The sequence below is a fragment of the Salpingoeca rosetta genome, assembly GCF_000188695.1.
Source record: "Salpingoeca rosetta unplaced genomic scaffold supercont1.11, whole genome shotgun sequence".
NCBI lineage: Eukaryota > Choanoflagellata > Craspedida > Salpingoecidae > Salpingoeca > Salpingoeca rosetta.
Window position 1 is genome coordinate 764625 of NW_004754923.1, and position 18023 is coordinate 782647.

The window sequence follows — 18023 nt, forward strand, 5'->3', positions numbered from 1 at the left end:
TGTGTGTTGTCCTTTAAATAGTACAGTGACCTATATTTTCCTCCAATTTTTTTTTCTTGGATGTGTATTCTTGTGCACACAACACAGCCATTCAACCAACACGGCTGACGCAGCACGACTGAACTGGAGGACAGGCACGCTCGAGAGTGGGTACGGGGTGCGACGACACGACCACCAGGCAGAGAGCAGCGAGTGGCTGCACGTGTGCAGAAGAGAGACAGCAGCAAGAAGGCTGCAGCAGCATAGGTCGTTGTGAGCGGCAACAAACGATGAAGACAAGAAATTCAGGAGGCAAGGTGCAGCAGCACTTGGTGTCTCCTCCAAGAAGGATGACGATGATGTTGTGGTGGTGTGTTGCGACTGTAGCCGCGTTACTAGTGGTCGCCACAACCACCACGCGTGCTGTGCCCCTATCAAGTGGAGGCCAGACCACCCAGGGCGGGTTTGTGTTGAAAAGCACCTTGCTCGCAGATGAGTATGACCGTGCCGCTGCATATGCCTTGTCACAGCAAGGCCACCGAGACCCCCGCGCCGTCACCGAACCGCCTCTGTCGTGCAAGGTGGTCAACTACGAGACGGGCAACGTTGTCTTCGATTTATCCCCGCTCTTCAGAAAGTACGCTGTGCTGCCGCTGTGTGGTGATGTCTTGGCGTTGCTCTATGCTCTGCGCTCTGTTTTCTTTGTTCTGTGCTGTGTGCTGTGTGCTGTGGTACTATTGGCAGTGGTGGAAGCAGTGTTCTTCCTCCAACACCATCCATTCATGCTTCTGCACATCGCTCACTTCGTGCACTTGCGCTGCCGTGCCGCGGACACACACACACACACACACACACACATGTGCGCGTGGGTGTCGTGTGGTAGACCTGGAGAAGCCAACCACGTGGTTAGAGACGACGATGGCAACGTGTACTACCTCAACGTGTGCGGTTACGTGAACGCTGTTGGCGGCGCAAAGCGCTGCACGTCACAGTACAACGACACCCACATCTCAGGCTGCCAGGACATGCCGGGCACTTCCAAGCCCCCACTCCACATTGGCACGGAGTCCATTCCGCCTGCGCTCGTCAATCCGGTAACGGTGCCCTCTGCCTGCAATTGCGTTGTCGGGTGCATATGCGCGGCAACACACGCTCCCTCTTCTGCCCACGCTTCTCAACTTACACACTCAGGGACAACCATGCACGCGCAATCACGCACGCCCCTGCAATGATCGACACACCCTCCCTCTCATCTCTCATCTCATCTCATCTCACATCTCAACTCACAAATCACATGCACCACCATCATCAGGCTGAGCCATCGGAGGGCGTGACACTGCTGTTCTCCAGCGATGCAACGCACGGGGCCGCGTGTGAGAGCGGTGCACGGCCACACACGAAAATCCTGTTCACCTGCGGTCCAAGCAGGGGCCGGCCCGTCTTCCTCAACGAGGGCGACGAGTGCTCGTTCACCTTCAGATGGGAAACCGACCTTGTGTGCGAGGACGCTGACCCAAGCGTGGAGGAGCTTCCTTGCTATGTGGAGACAGACAAGGGCGACATCATCGACCTCAGCCCGCTCGTCAGCTCCGTCAGCAACTGGCGCGCCCTTGACGAGACGCACAACGCCGACACGTACATGTACTACCTGTCCGTGTGCCGCACACTTGTGCCCACACCGGACCTGCCTGCCGGGTGCGCCACCAGCACCTCCGCAGCGTGCCAGTACAAGACGAGCGAGAGCAGCCGTCGGCCCGTGTCGCTCGGCCACCCGGCCACGCCTCGCTACAGCAACGGCGAAGTCTCCATGACATACACCATGGGCGACTCGTGCGGGGACACGGGCATCAAGCGCAAGGCGCAGATCTTCTTCACCTGCCCCACGTCGCGCGACAAGGGCCTGGGCAGCCCCAAGTTCCGTGAGGAAATCAACTGCTACTACATCTTCGACTGGGAGACCACGGCGGCCTGCGTGGTTGGCAGCGAGCAGAGCAGCGGCAGCGCATGCAGCGTCACCGACGACAACGACAACGTGTTTGATTTTTCGCCCCTCAAGGGCAAGTCGTACTCGGTGCTGTTTGAGGACACGACGTACGAGTTTGGCGTGTGTGGTGCGCCCGTGTCGTGTGGCATTGATGGCAAGAAGGCCGCCGTGTGCCGGACCAAGGGCATCCACGCCGACGTGCTGGCAACAACCACCAGCGGCGTGTCCGTCACGGGCGGAGAGGTGCAGGTCTCGTACGTGTCTGCCCCTGTGAGCGGCGACAAGATTGGCGTCATCACCACGTTCGTGTGCGACCCGGCCGCCACGCCCGACGCATCGCTGGAGGACCGGGCAACGCTGGTTGACATTGTCGGCACGATTGCCAAGCCGCGCGTGCTGTTGTTTGAGGTGCAGACGTCGCTTGTGTGTGTGCAGGAGGTGGAGTGCGCCATTGAAGCCAACGGGCGCTCGTATGACCTTAGCCCGCTCACCAAGGACACGTACTGGCGCGTCGACGCAGGTACTGATGAAGACGCACCTGGGTGGATATGTGCTGCAGTGTGGCGGTGTATGGATTTTAGGGATGGGTGTTTTTCCTGACTGGATCCGAACAACTGCTGGGGGACATTTCTTCCCGTCGTTTCCTGTACACTGACTTACTCACACACACACACACACACACACACACACACACACACACACACACACACACACACGCACACACACACACACACGCACACACACACGCACACACACACACACACACCACAGCCTCGTACAGCTATTTGATCAACGTGTGCAAGAACGTCGTTGCACCCTCTCTCGGGTGCGAGGGCACGGGCGGCTGCCAGCTGCTGGACGACAGCAAGCACACGGCATACCCTCTTGGCACTGTGAGCGGCCCGCGCATCGACGGCAACAACGCGCTCGTGCTCGAGTACACCAACGGCAGCAAGTGCGGCAACCTGGACATTTCCCGCTCCATGACCATCACCTTTGAGTGCGATGAGAGCGCAGGCGTGGCCGGTGCCCTGACGGCGCTTGAGGAAAAGACCACGTGCCACTACGAGTTCCTGTGGCAGACGTCTGCTGCGTGCCCAGTCGAGACAGACAGGGCCGAGGGGTGCCGCCTCACGGACGAGCACTCTGGGCAGACGTTTGACCTGACCAACCTGGCCAGCAAGCTGCGCCACCGCGACTTGCACGTGTCATCCACTGATGCCACGTACCACGTTGGCCTGTGCGCCCCCAGCAGCTACTGCGGTGACGACGTGGCCGTCTGTGACGCTTCACGCAAATCCTATGGTCAGGCCACCACGGAGCTGTCCTACAACCAGGACAGCCTCTTCCTCACGTACAGCAATGGCGCATCCTGCGGCAACGGCCAGAAGAAGGCAACCACCATCCAGTTCAAGTGAGCAGAACCCATTGGCAGTTGCAGTGCGTGTATGTGTGTGCGTTTGTGGGCGTGCGTGCGTGCGTGCGTTGCGTGTGTGTGTGTATGGGTGGGTGTTGGCTGCAGAGTTTGCTGTACGTGCGAGTTTGGCTGCAATGCGCACGGTGTCCTTAGCGTGCGCGAGCATGGGCGAAATGCTTTCAGCAACAGCTGTCGCCGCTTCCTGGCTCGCTTCCCTCACCGCTTGCATTGCCAACACAATCACCCTTCCCCTACCCCTAGGTGCGCTGAGGGGGACGGAGAGGACGGCCCTGTTGTCCTGAGCGACGACGACTGTCTGCTTGAGCTCGAGTGGCCTACGCGTTACGCGTGCACAGAGGAGTTTGAGACCATGAACTGCATTGCGTACCACGGAGACAAGAGGTGTGTGTGTTTGTTTGTGTTTTGTTGTTTGGGTGTTTGCTTGTGTGTGTTTGTTTCTGCATGCACGCACCAGTTTGTGGTTATGAATTGGTGTGCTTGCTTCGTTGGTACCAAAGGATTTTGTCAGGCCTCTGTCCTGTGCACAAACGAACGAACGCTTGCTTATACTCTGGCGTGCTGCTTCACTTGAACCCATGATTGCGTGTCTGCAGGTTTGACATCTCGCGCCTACTGGACAGCAACGCCAACTACTTTGCAGAGGATGCAGAGACAGGCACAACGTTCCTCATCAACGTGTGTCGTCCCATGATCCCGGACTCGGAGCGCCTCTGCCCCTTTGGCGCCGCCGCCTGTGCCATCACCCACGACAAGAAGGCAATCAGCCTTGGCAAGGTTCGTACTCGTGTGTGTGTGTGTGTGTGTGTGTGTGTGTGTGTGTGTGTGTGTGTGTGTGTGTGTGTGTGTGTGTGTGTGTGTGTGTGTGTGTGTGTGTGTGTGTGTGTGTGGCGTGCCATGTATGGCGTGCCATGTGATGAATTGCTACGCATACGACCTAGCCCGAATCGCACATACGCCCGCGCTCCCACAACTGATATGATTCAACCCAAACTTCCATCGTCTCACATTGTCACCCCCCCCCCACGCTCGCTCTGTCCCACTCCCCTTCTCCCCTCGCCACCACTTCCACCACGCCAGCCTGGCAAGGAGCCTGTGTATGACGCAGAGCACGACCGCGTGTACATCGATTATCTCAACGGCACCGACGGCGCCTCCTCCCGCATCGAATTCGTTTGTCCAGAGCCATCAGAGGACGAGGTGCGCTCACGTGTGCATGCGTGACGCTACTGTCTTCTGCCCGTTCGCTTCTTGTGACAACCCACTTTCTCACTCTCCCACACACCCCCTCACAACCTGACACTCCAACACTGCTTTTAACCCCCCCCCCCCTTTTGTTTTTTTTTTCTCTCTCTCTCTCTGATTGCACACACCAGTCCACGTTCAACACGCTTGTTTATCTTGGCAAAGAAGTGGAGAGCAACAAATACCTCTTCCGCATCCGCAGCAAGGCCGCCTGCCAACGCGTCCTCGTGCGCGGCTCAAACTGCATGGTCTCAGACTCAATCACAGGCGTAAGTCGCCTCGACATGTGCAGCAGTGCACACACTGGATTGTGTACTATTATGCGTGCGTGTGTGTGTGTGTGTGTGTGTGTGTGTGTGTGGTGCACATGAGCTTGCGTGTCGTCCATCGTGTGTTCACACTTCCTCCATTATTCCACGTCATGATTTGGTCTCACGACATGCGCGATCTCCTCCCCCCCTCTCTCAAACACATGCACACATGCACGCGCGCGCACACAGATGCAAATGGATCTGTCTCCGCTGCGCCGTGACAGGCCGTACGAGGTGAAGACGCCAAAGTACACGTACGAGCTCAACGTGTGCAAGGCCGTCCCGTGTGCGGACAGGAAATCCTCTTCTTCAGCAGGCGCTTGCCAGGTACGCAACCTATGTCGTCACACTGATGCACACACTATCCATCTCAGCTGCTTGTGCTGGCTTATTGCTGCCGTGGCCCACGGTGTGTTTCGCCTCCGTTTTCTTCTTTCACAACTGCTGTCCTTTTTCTGCTTCTCGCTCTTCTTCCCCACTCACAAACACATCACATATCACACACAAACATACATCACACACATACATACATCACACGCAAACATCATGTGCGGCACCTCTTTCGCATGTGAAGACGGACGGATCTGGCAACGCGTATCATCTTGGCGAGGTGAACTCGGAGCCACTCTTTGACAACAACGTGCTGCAGCTGTCGTACGAGCACGGGCACGCGTGCCACGACAAGACGGTGTTCCGCCGGACCGTGATCCTGTTTGTCTGCGACTTGGAGGTGGAGACGGGCGAGCCTGAGTTCCTGCACGAGGACAACAACTGCATGTACATCTTCCAGTGGCGCACGCAGCATGCCTGCAAGCCGCAGATCACGCACTGCGGGGCCATTGACCCGGACACGGGCGCCGAGTACCACCTCGACGCGCTCATGCGGCAGGACTACGCCATCACCGTGTACGACCGCGGCACGGCCTCCTCCAGCAACTGGCTTGCGCTGGACAACGACGACGACCCGCTGCTCGCCAAGTACGCCTTCCGCATCAACGTGTGTCGCCCGCTCGTGCCGGACTCGTCCATCTCCTGCGCGCCCTTTGCCGCCGCCTGCCAGACGAACCTTGACTCGCGCGACCACTACACCATTGGCTACCCGCTGCGGGGCCCAGAGGTGGTGGACGGCCGCTTGCAGATGCAGTACCCGCTTGGCGACTCGTCGGGCTGCCCCGGCCACCGCACGGCCACCATTGAGTTCTCCTGCAACCCGACCCCCGGCGACCTGGGCACGCCCGTGTTTGAGTTTGAGGGCGACCACTGCGACTACCACTTCTCCTGGAGCAGCTCTGCGGCGTGCCCGCACGGCGGCAGCGAGGCGACGTCGACAACAAGCACGTCGAGCCCAGGGACCGGCGGTGACGACGACTCCGGACGCGGCTGCAAGGTGATGAACCGCATCACGGGCGAGACGATTGACCTGTCTGGGCTGGGCAGCGACGGCCTGCTGCACACGCGCGGGTACGGCAAGGACGGTACGGAGTACGACTACTACGTTGGTATCTGCCAGGAGTCGCAGAAGAGCAACCAGCGCGAGTGCAGCGGCATGGGCGCGTGCCAGACCACCAGCGGCCTGACGGTTGGCCTTGGGCAGGCGAACCACCACCTCTTCTTTGAGGGCGACCAGCTCACGCTGCAGTACACGGACGGCAAGCTGTGCCACGGCCAGTACAAGCGCAGGACGACGCTGTTCATCATGTGCGACCACGCCGAGACGGGTGCCCCACGCCTGGAGTACATTGAGGAGACGGACGACTGCGAGTACCGGTTTGAGGTGTACACGGCACTGGCGTGCTCGCGCGTGCGGCAGACGTCGTGCACGGCCATCGACTTCAACCAGGACACGGAGCCCGTTGCGTACGACCTGTCGCCGCTCATGCAGATTGATGAGGACTATGCTGTTGAGATCCCAGACCCAGAGAGCATGGGTGGTAGCCTTGCCGTGATTGACATCAACGTGTGCCGCTCCCTCGTGCGCCCGCGCCCCGGCTGTGAGAACTTCTACTCCGTGTGCATGTCGCCGCACGGCCAGCGTCAGGGGGACCCTCTTGGCCTGCCGTCCTCGCCGTATGTCACGCCCGACCACCAGCTGCGCATGGATTACGTGAGCCCCGGGTGTGAGTTTGGCGACTCACCCACCACCAACACCACCATCATCTTCCAGTGCAGCGCTGACGGCGAGACGCACCAGCCCGTGCTCGTATCGCCATCCACGCGCGAGACGTGCGAGTTTTTGATCGTGTGGGAGACAGAGCTTGCGTGCGGGCCCGGCGGTGCCTCTGGCAGCGACACGACCACCACCGCCGCACCCGGCACGCTGACGCGGGACGACTGCGTTGTGTCGAACGAGTACGATCGGTTTGACCTCACGACGCTGGGCTCAGCCAAGGCGGACGTGGAGAACGAAGCCGACGGCGAGGACTACGAGTACCACGTGGCCGCGTGCGGCACCGTGCCGTGCCGCAACACGGACGGCCTGTCCGCCTCTGTGTGCCAGAGTGACAGCGAGAGCGCGTGGTCGCTTGGCCAGTTTACGCGGCGGCCCGTGCTTGAGGAGGGCCACGCTGACCAGGTGGTGCTGGAGTACGAGGATGGCAGCGCGTGTGGCCAGAAGCAGCGCACGTCGCGCGTGACGTTCAAGTGCGAGCGGAACCAGGCGCGCCAGGGCCCCGTCTTTGTGGCGGAGACAGACACGTGCGAGTACGAGTTTACGTGGTACACGGACGCGGTGTGCCCGAACCAGGCCATCCCGCACCGCCCACTCGGCTGCTCCATTGCCGATCCCGAGACGGGCCGCGTGTACCACCTTGACGAGCTGATGCGATCGAACGAGCTGGACGAGAACTGGCTGGCACGTGACGCGGCGGAGGACGAGGAAGGCTCGAGCGGATTTAACTTCTACATCAACGTGTGCCGCCCGCTCGTGCCCTCGCAGATTGACTCGGGCGTGCTGAGCGAGGTGTGCCGCGGGTCGGGCGTGTGCCAGATGACGGAGAGCGGGGCGGCGTACTCCGGCGGGTACGCCATGCACGAGCCCGAGTTTGACGCAAACGGCGACGTGGTGCTGCGCTACTCGCTGCCGCACTCGTACGAGACCAAGTGCCACGGGCAGTTCACGCGCAGCGCATCCATCACCTTCACCTGCAAGGAGGGCACGCTCGGGCACCCCGTGTTTGTTGGCGAGACGGCCGAGTGCGAGTACCAGTTTGTGTGGGAGACGTCGGTGGTGTGCGAGTACAAGCAGAAGGCCGGGTCCAACTGCCAGGTCACCGACGAGGAGACGGGCACCGTGTTTGACCTGTCGCCTCTGCAGGGCACGCTGGCCCGCGCCGAGGCTGGCGGGTACACGTACGAGCTGGCCGTGTGCAGTGCGCCGATCCGTGAGAGCTTCTCGGGCTGTGCAGACGACAGCAAAGTTGGCGCGTGCCAGCTGAAGCAGGACCTTCGCACGTACTCGTACAACTTGGGCGAGATCAACGCAAAGCCGTTTGTGACGGACGCGGGCGTAGCGCTCGAGTACGTGCACGGGCAGGCGTGTCACAACCACAAGTTCCAGCGCTCCACATACATTGAGTTTGTGTGCGACTCCACGGCGGGCGACGGCGCCCCCGTGTTTGTTGACGAGCTTGAGGACTGCAGCTACGTGTTCCGCTGGCCAACAGCACACGTGTGTGAGCGGCAGACGGACTTTGAGTGCGTGGTGACGGACAAGAAGGGGCGTGAGTACGACCTGTCTGCACTGAAGCGCCTGGACGGCAACTGGATGGTGGACAACACGGCGCAGGCAGACGAGTTTACGTACGTGCTCAACGTGTGCCACAACGTGATTCGCACGGGTCAGGCCCGCAACTGCTCCGGCAACGCGGGCGCGTGCCAGTGGTCTGCGGAGTCGCACGGCTTCTACGACCTCGGCCACCCGGCGGAGCCCAAGTTCGTTGGCGGGCAGCTGCAGATGGTGCTGGAGGGCGGTACGCCGTGCAACGGCAAGCCCCGCACCACCACCGTGACGTTTGAGTGCAAGAAGCCCGACGGGAGCGGCGAGCCACTCGGCACGCCCCGCTTCGACCACGAGGATGACTGCCACTACAACATTTTGTGGGAGACGTCTGCGGCCTGTCCCGTAAACACAGAGCCGGACCACAACACGGACAAATGCGTGTTTGAGGATGCCGTGACTGGTGCCGTGGTGGACCTGACGACCATTTCGCCGTCGCTGCTGGAGTTTACGGACGACCGCAGCATGCGCTACTCGTTCAACCCGTGTGCCACCTTCTCCTGTGGCAACACGCGCTCCTACGCGTGCCAGCGCGCAGGCAGCGATGAGTTCTCGCTTGGGTCGTCCAAGTCTGTCACCGTCTCCGATGGTGCTGTGTCCATGCACCTGACTGGCGGCACCCGCTGCCCGTCCATTGGCCAGGACCGCGAGGCCTTTATCACTTTCGAATGCCCGGTGCGTGCTTTCGTGTGTGTGTGTGTGTGTGGGTGGGTGGGTGTGGGTGTGGGTGTGGGTGTGTGGGTGTGTGGTTGGTTGGTGGTTGAGAGCTGTGATTTTATTAATGTTGTTCAATCGTTTGTTGGTTTTGTTTTGTCGTGATGGCTCATTCTAACCCCGACCCCCCCCCCCCCGCTCTTTTCTTTCGCCCCGCTGTTGTTCACCTCAACGCCAATCAGGAGGACGGTACGAGCGAGACATCGTCGTTGGTGTCTGTGAACGAGGAGCACACGTGCTCGTACGGGATGGTTGTGCGCACGCCAGCTGCGTGTGGCCTTGCGCCACGCCAGTGCATTGTCAAGGACAACACGCACGAGAAGGGGTGGGAGTATGACCTGAGCCCGCTGTCTGTGGACGGCGCCATCACCGTGAAGACGGACGATGGGCAGATTGACTTTAATGTGTGCCGCGGCGTGAGTCGTGCCGGCTGCCCGTCCAACGCGGGCGCATGTCTGACCATTGGCAACGAGCACTATGCGCTTGGGCTTTACACGGAGGACACCCAACCAGAGATGATGCAAGATAAGCCTCAGGTGCACCTCATGTACACCGGTGGCGAGTGTCCTCATGGGTCACACGCAAGCGTGGAGATTATCTTCGTGTGTCCCGCCGACACCTCCAAGCCAAAGGTGTGTGGCATATCCTATGTTGTGTTTGTGCGGTGAGGTGTGTTGTTGTGTGCTGTGTGCTGTGTGCTGTATGTTGTATGTTGTTGTTGTTGTTGTTGTGTGCGTGTGTGTGTCTTGTTCTGTTGTGTAGTGTGGTGTTGTGTTCTCTGTGACGTTCACACGTGTATGCTGTCGTCATGCTTTGTGGGGCATGTGTGTTGCACTCTACCCTGTGCATGTTGCATACACCCCGTGGCCATTCTGCATTGTTTCAGCGATGCGCCCTCTGCCTACATGTTCCAACCCATCATGTTCCACACTCACCTGTCGACTTCCTCCCCCTCTCTTCCCGTTTGGCTTGTTTCCGTCCTGCCTTCATTGCTGCAGTCGCCGACGCTTGTGCGCTCGACGGGCTGCGTGTACCAGATTGAGTGGGAGACGTGTCGTGTGTGCCCTGGCCAGAACCCTTGCGAAGATGTGCGCACGACACACGCACCGGGCACGCACGGTGAGGGCAGTACGGCGGCGCAACACACCACACACAGCGGTGCGCACGACGGCACAGACACCAGCAGCGGCAGCCATAAGAAGAAGGGCGTTGTTGCTGCGGTGGTCATCATTGTGCTGATCGTTGTTGTGACGGGGACGTACCTGATTATGAAGCCTGGCCAGCGCGCATCCCTCCTGTCCTGCTGCGGCGGTGGTAGCAGTAGTGGCAGCGGCACCTCCTACGTGAAGCTGCAGTCCAACGTGAAGGAGCACCTGTTCTCGGACTCGAGCAGCGAAGAGGAGGCCCTGTTTGGCATTGGCGCACACGACAGCGATGACGACAGTGACCATGGCGATGGCAGTGGCAGTGGTGGCACACGCGAGGCGTCGTTTATGGCGGCGAAAGCAACGCCATCGGCCACAGCAGCCACTGCGCAGAACAAGACGGCGCTGATCAGCACTGGGAGCAGCAGCAGTGGTGACGATGACGACGATGCACCGCTTGTCCCAATTTGATCGCACATGCGCACGACAGCGCAGCCAACTTAGTAGGAGGCCCAGCTCATGTTCAAGCAGTGAGAAAGTGAGCGAGAAAGTGAGCGAGAGAGTGAGTGTGTGTGTGTGTGTGTTTGAGTGTGTGTGTGTGTGTGATGTGAAATGTAGAGTTTGTCTGTGTCTCCGTGTGTGCGTGCGCATGCTAGTGTGTTTGTGTGCATGTTGAGTGCGAGCACATCTGGCGTGGTGTTCAAGATGGTGGTTGTGGTTCATAGGAGGGCTCGCGGTACCTGTTGGGCAAAGTTGTTTTGCAGTGTGTGTGTGTGTGTGTGTGGCTTTTCTTGTTGTTGTTGTTGCTGTTGTTGTTGTTGTTGTGGTTTTATGTGCTTGGTCGTGGCGCGTGAACAGCATACCCATGATCCAAAGGCTCAACGACACCACCATGAAACGAAATCAATCAACACAAAGACAGCACACGAGTGGTGCGAAACGTAACGCTGTGGTGTACACTAATTCACGCACACTCAACGACAGAAGAAAGATATCGCACTCCTGGTACCCTCCCTCCACACACAAACACACACACACACACACACACACACACACACACACACACACACACACACACACACACACACACACACACACACACACACGGACAGCTGCGTGTCACGACTCAGATGGCGGCCATTGGGTTGTCGAGGAGGTCATTTGATGATGCCTCGTCCTTTTTGCTCTTCTCCTCTTCTGCCGCAAGTTCTGATTTGATCTCCGTGAACACGTGTACAAAGTCCCATTCTTTGTCCTCCTGTGTGTCGACATGTGACAGAGCAAGGTCATACATGTGAGCATATCTCAAACAGGCGCAGCTAGCATTTGTGTGTGCGTGTGTGTGTATGTGTGTGACTGTCTGTCTGTCTGTCTGTCTGTCTGTCTGTCTGTCTGTCTGTCTGTCTGTCTGTCTGTCTGTCTGTCTGTCTCTCTTTCTTTCCCCCACACACACCCTCTTTCTCACACTCACACACTCACACACACACACACACACACACACACTCTCTCTCTCTCTCTCTCTCTCTCTCTCTCTCTCTCTCTCTCTCTCTCTCTCTCTCTCTCTCTCTCTTTCTCTTGTGCCTCTGTGTGTGGGTTGCGCTTCTTTGTTGACACCTGACCTCTTTGAGGAGGTGGCTTGGTGTGAGATTGTTGATAAGGAGCTTCAGGTCGACGCCAGAGTCCGTCTGGTGGTGGACGTTGGATGCATGGTGACAGAAAAGAATGCGATGTGAGCGTATTGTGTGCAGTGGTGTGCGTGGGTGCACGCGTGCGAGCCTCAAAGCTTGATGGCCCAACGACGACGCTCTGACACGAGCATAGATGCATGATCGGGGTCAAACATAACCGACATATCTGAGGCAAGCAGGAAGCGAAGGCTGGGGTCAACACACCTGTGTGAAGGAGAGGGTGCTGGACAGTTCCTTGTCCAGGTCTGCCATGGTCGCCATTTGGATGTTTGCGGTGGGCGCCTCAGCAACCTTTGTGGTGATGTCTTCCTCTTCCTCCACCTGATCCTGCAGCTCCGGGATCTCGGGAATGTCTGAGTCGTCATGTGCGGGGGTTGGTAGAACGGGAAAGGGTGAGGTCCGCTTGGGCAAGACGTGGGGGCAATCACAATTGTCTTGCATGCAAATGTGCACACAGAGAGCACAGCAACTCACCATCGTCAGAGTCTTCCTCCACAGGAACTGTCATCTTCAGCCGCTCACTAACAATGACGCAGAGTGAATGCAAACATCGCTGGTGAGTACAACAAACGACATGTGCGGCTCGGCGTGGGTGTGCTTGTGTGTGCGTGCTTGTGTATTTGTGTGTGTGTGTGTGTGCGTGCATGTGTGTGCTTGCATGTGCGCGCATGTGTGTGCTTGCGTGTGCGTGCATGTGTGTGCTTGTGCATGTGCGTGTACATGTGTGCGTGTGTGTGTGTGTGTCATGGCGTGGGCATGTTGGCGCATCAGAAAAGAAGAAAGCAACGGCGTTGGCACATCAACACACACTGCGCAACGCACTCTTCCTCGGGAGCCGACTCGCCGCGGTTCCTCCTACAATACCATCACAGCGAAGAGAAAGCAGTGTTCAGAGGCATGTATGTGCTTAACGTGCGTTGTGCTTGAAAAAAGAATCATCCAAGGGAGGCCATTGCCAAAATCACACATACACACACATACAAGCACACACACACATAAGCACACACACACACATAAGCTCGCATACACAAGCACACACGCAAGAACACACAAGCACACACATGCAGCGTTGCGCACCGTGTGGTCTTTCCCTTGCTCTCATCGCCCCAGCCACCCTGCTTCACAACAGGCACATCCGCCATCTTCTGTGTCGTTGGTCGGTTTCAGTCTCCGCAAACAACACCACAAGTTTTTCAGAGCACAGACAAAAAAAAATCGAGTTTCGCGCACTTGCGCTCAGTGACAAACATAGGAAAACATTGGTGAAGAATCTACTTCTCCCCTGCCTTGTTTCCGGTTGTACACGTGAGTGGGAGTTGGGCGACGCAAGAACTGCTGTGGTGTTGTGTGTGTGTGTGCGTGTGTGTATGCGTGCGTGTGTGTGTGTGTGTGTGGTTGTGTGTGTGTGTGTGTGTGTCTGTGTGTGGTTGTGGGGGTCATGCGTGTAGGGTGATGGTGGTGCGGCCTTCGTCTCGGCCATGCGCTGTGTGCTCGCTGTGTGCTCGCTGCCACTCTTCTCACCTTTGTTCCAAAACAAACACGCATCACACTTGTGCATAGGATAGCTGAGCTCGTCTGCACCATGGCGACAGCAACTCGCTCCCTCTTCCAGCTGGTCGGCCGGCAGGTGACCGCGTCTGTTCGTCAGACCACTGCCGTCAACCCGCTTGGTAAGTGTGTACGAACTGCACGAACGCCGCGCATGGGTTCCTGTCGTCGGAGAGCACTGCATATGCCAGTGCAGAGCTCCTTGCTGCGAGGCGGGGCAGCGGTCATGCAAGCTAACATAACAAACAGAGCAGTGAGCGCTCACACATGTGTACAACATGTTGCGCCCGCATGGTGCACGCATATATACACACACGAGTGGTCCCACACGCCAATAGCACACTCTGTCATGCACTCACACGCACGCACACACTCATACACACACTCTCTCTTAACGTACAACACACCAAACGTGCACAACCACACAACCCTGCACATGCGTGCGTGCACTTGCAGTGCGCTGCATGTCCCAGTTTGTTCGTGAGAAGCCCCACGTCAACATCGGTACCATCGGTCACGTCGATCACGGCAAGACCACCCTCACAGCTGCCATCACCAAGGGTGAGTTGCCAGCCAAGCAAGCAAGGCCTGCATGTGCGCTGCTCGTACTGCTTGCGGCTCCCAACTTGCCGTTGCAGCCACAGTCCTCCCATGCCCGCTGCTGCTTGCTTCTGCCTGCACCTCACCCACGTATTCCGCTCACCAATGTGCTGTGCGCGCGTGCGTGCGTGCCGGCGTATCTATGCATGCTTCCGTGCGTTCACCTCTGCTCTGCCATGTTGCTGACCTGCACCACCACATTAGTGTTGTCCGAGGAGGGCCATGCTCAGTACACTGACTACAGCAACATTGACAAGGCTCCTGAGGGTGAGCGACTCTGCGTGCATGTGTGTATGCGTGCGTATGTGTGGAGGGGATGTGCGTGCTTGTCTTTTTCTGCGCTTACCTGTGTACCTGCTTGTCCGCGCTTTCTTGTTTGTGGATGTTTATTTGTGTCCGAGTTGCGGTTGCCCTGTGTTCCCTTGGCTGCACGACCACTGCTGCTTCCAATTTTGCCACCTGCCACACGCTGTAGTGTCGGCTTTTTCCAAGCAAGCAACACTGCTCTTACCCTTTGCCTCCCCCCCCCCCCTCCATCATGAAACACCACCGCCGATGACAGAGCGTGTCCGCGGTATCACGATTTCCACTGCCCACGTCGAGTACGAGACTGACAAGCGCCACTATGCCCACGTCGACTGCCCTGGCCACGCCGATTACATCAAGAACATGATCACCGGTGCTGCCCAGGTGTGAACATGTGTTCAACACCACTGTGTTATCTCTTCACGCTTTTTCGTGAGCTGCATGGAGGCCGCATGCCTGCGTTCATTCCTTAACTCGTGGTTTGGGCGTTGCACACATGGACGCTGACGCAACCCTCGCACACACACGCACACACACACGCACACACTCACACACATGCGCCGTCCCTGTGTTTGGCGATGGTCTTTTGGCAGATGGACGGTGCCATCCTTGTTGTCAGCGCCACTGATGGCCAGATGCCCCAGACCCGCGAGCACATTCTTCTTGCCAAGCAGGTTGGCGTTGAGCGTATTGTTGTCTACATCAACAAGGCGGACATGGTTGACGACGAGGAGCTTCTCGAACTGGTGCGCCAACAACACCACTGTTACTGCTGATACCGCTTTGTTGTTGTTGTTGTTGTTGTTGTTATTATTGTTGTTGTTGTTGTTGTTGTTGTTGTTGTTGTTGTTGTTGTTGTTGTTGTTGTTGTTGTTGTTGTTGTTGTTGTAAGGGGTGCAAGAAAGAAAGCAGCGTAAGATAGCTGTTGATTTTTTTCGTATCTACAGAGGCTGTGCTCACTGCTTCTGTCGTGCGTGCAATGTGATCGTGCTCCAACCCAACATACATGCATTCACACACAGGTCGAGATGGAGATTCGTGAGCTGCTGTCCTCTTACGGTTACGATGGCGATGAGACCCCAGTTGTCACCGGCTCTGCTCTCTGCGCTATTGAGGTCGGCTGGAAGAAGCAATGCTCTGCTCGCACTCTGTGTGTCGTGTTGTGTTGTTGGCTTGTTTTTGGGCCTGTTGAATGGTTGACAGTGAGATGGTGTTATGCCAATGGACCGTCATGTTGTGTTGATGCACTTACACAAGTTCAATTGGGTTGCGTTCCCAGGGTAAGGACGACAAGATTGGCAAGGACTCAATCAAGGCTCTCATGAACGCTGTTGATGAGTGGTGCGTCTAGTTGCAAGTCCTCCTCTGCATACTGTGTGCGTGCGTGTGTGTGTGTTTGGTTGTGTCGTGTTCTCCTGTCCCATTTGGTTCGGTACCCACTCGGACACACCCATGCTCACACACACACACACACACACACACACACACACACACACACACACACACACACACACACACACACACACACACACACACACACACACACACCCTCTCCCCCCCTGTCTTGGTGGATAGGATCCCTGACCCTGAGCGCGATCTTGACAAGCCGTTCCTGATGCCTGTCGAGAACGCCTTTTCCATCTCTGGCCGCGGTACTGTTGTCACGGGCAAGGTTGAACGCGGTGTGATCAACAAGGGCGATGAGGTTGAGATTATTGGCTACGGTTCCACCATCAAGACCACCGTCACCGGTGTGGAGATGTTCCACAAGCAGCTCGTGAGTTTGGTGTGTGTGTGTGGGGGGGTGTTTGTGCGTGTGTGTTTGGTGATTGCTGTCCCTGCGTTCTTGTTGTTCTTCTTAGCTTTTTTCCGCTTGCTGTCACTTATACGTCAGCCATGACAGCCGCTAACGTCGCCATCGCAACGATTGCTACCACGTGCTGCATGTGGTTGTTTTTGCGTGCCAGGATCAAGGTCAGGCTGGCGACAACCTCGGTGCGCTCTGCCGCGGTCTCAAGCGCGAGGAGATTCGCAAGGGCCAGGTCAGTGACGACGACACACACACACACACACACACACACACACACACACACACACACACACACACACACACACACACGTTTGCCTGTGCGCTGGTGTTTGGCGTGTTTGGCGTGATGACCTTTTGCAGTTTCAGTCGGAGCAGCGCTACATGTACTCTACTTGTGCGCAGAGCCACTTCATGGCATGTGCTCACAATGCATCCCATCGTGCGCGTGCATGTATGTCCACAAAAATCAGGTCATGTGCAAGCCCGGTACTGTTAAGTCCCACACCAAGTTTCAGACACAGCTGTACGTGCTGAGCAAGGAGGAGGGTGGCCGCCACACGCCGTTTGTTGATGGCTACCGCCCCCAGCTGTTCACCCGCACTGGCGATATTACGTGCACGGTCAAGCTGCCTGATGGCAAGATGGTCATGCCTGGCGAGGACGCAAGCTGCGAGATTGAGCTTATCACCGACATTCCGCTCGAGGTGTGTGTGTGTGTGTGTGTTCGTTTGCCCTGCTGAATGTGTTTGCTTGTGTTTGTTCGCTTTTTGCACTGCTACATCTCGTGGGATGCTGCGTCCTGCCTGCATGGCGCTTCCGTACCAACCCTCTTTCATCCTTGCCTCTCAAACTCATCAACCACCACCCCCTTCCCACTTACATCATCAATGCTCTGTGAACACAGGAGGGCCAGCGCTTCACTGTGCGCGAGGGCCACAAGACTGTCGGCACGGGCATCGTCTCCAAGATCATTGCCTGAGCGGCCAAGTCCAGCATGTCTTTGTGTATGTCGTCATTCCTTCGTCTTTGTCTTCTCTTTGACTCATCGTTGTGGCTGTCGTGCTGTGACGGCATGTCGCATTGCCTAATTCCTGTGAATGCTCGTTGTGGTCGTATTCGCTGTGTTTTGTGTTGAATGGTTGCTTGTGCTTGCCTTTGTTGTTGGTGGTTGGTTGTGAATACGTTTCAACTTGGCCCAGCCGAATACATACATCATACAGCGGACAGTTTATCGAGGAGATGACTAAAAAAGCACGCAGTGGGCAATGATAAGCAGCGATCACAGCCTACCCATTTGCCACAGCGAAGAGCTTGTGGTATCTACCTGTCATTGTATTTAGGCTTGCTTCATTGGTATTTGTATTGGGCTGTGTTCGGCATCACGACCGCGATGGACACGTGGCAAAGCAGATCAGCAACTCTGGCGACACACAGCCACAGCCACAGCCACAGCCACAGACACACACACACACACACACACACA

At 57.4% G+C, this 18023-nt stretch overlaps 3 protein-coding genes across 3 annotated transcripts; 2 read left to right on the forward strand and 1 right to left on the reverse strand.

Annotated features, from left to right (window-relative positions):
* The first annotated feature begins 63 nt into the window (after positions 1-63).
* On the forward strand, positions 64-11501 carry PTSG_04871 (uncharacterized protein). Its single transcript, XM_004994132.1, has 12 exons — positions 64-616; positions 863-1073; positions 1292-2483; positions 2735-3377; positions 3642-3782; positions 3995-4175; positions 4479-4598; positions 4775-4912; positions 5144-5281; positions 5529-9404; positions 9626-10075; positions 10442-11501. The coding sequence occupies exons 1-12, from the start codon at positions 270-272 to the stop codon at positions 11057-11059; spliced, it is 8055 nt and encodes a 2684-aa protein (XP_004994189.1). The 5' UTR covers positions 64-269; the 3' UTR covers positions 11060-11501.
* A 213-nt stretch (positions 11502-11714) lies between these two features.
* On the reverse strand, positions 11715-13418 carry PTSG_04872 (uncharacterized protein; the record flags this gene model as incomplete). The annotated part of the gene is made up of 6 exons (XM_004994133.1): positions 11715-11846; positions 12208-12273; positions 12481-12629; positions 12751-12797; positions 13099-13131; positions 13354-13418. The coding sequence occupies 6 exons, from the start codon at positions 13416-13418 to the stop codon at positions 11715-11717; spliced, it is 492 nt and encodes a 163-aa protein (XP_004994190.1).
* Positions 13419-13501: 83 nt separating this feature from the next.
* PTSG_04873 (uncharacterized protein) lies at positions 13502-17804 on the forward strand. Its single transcript, XM_004994134.1, has 12 exons — positions 13502-13581; positions 13837-13946; positions 14281-14385; positions 14629-14691; positions 14987-15114; positions 15324-15476; positions 15753-15845; positions 16010-16071; positions 16306-16507; positions 16698-16772; positions 17011-17244; positions 17445-17804. The coding sequence occupies exons 2-12, from the start codon at positions 13859-13861 to the stop codon at positions 17517-17519; spliced, it is 1278 nt and encodes a 425-aa protein (XP_004994191.1). The 5' UTR covers positions 13502-13581; positions 13837-13858; the 3' UTR covers positions 17520-17804.
* The last annotated feature ends 219 nt before the right edge of the window (positions 17805-18023 follow it).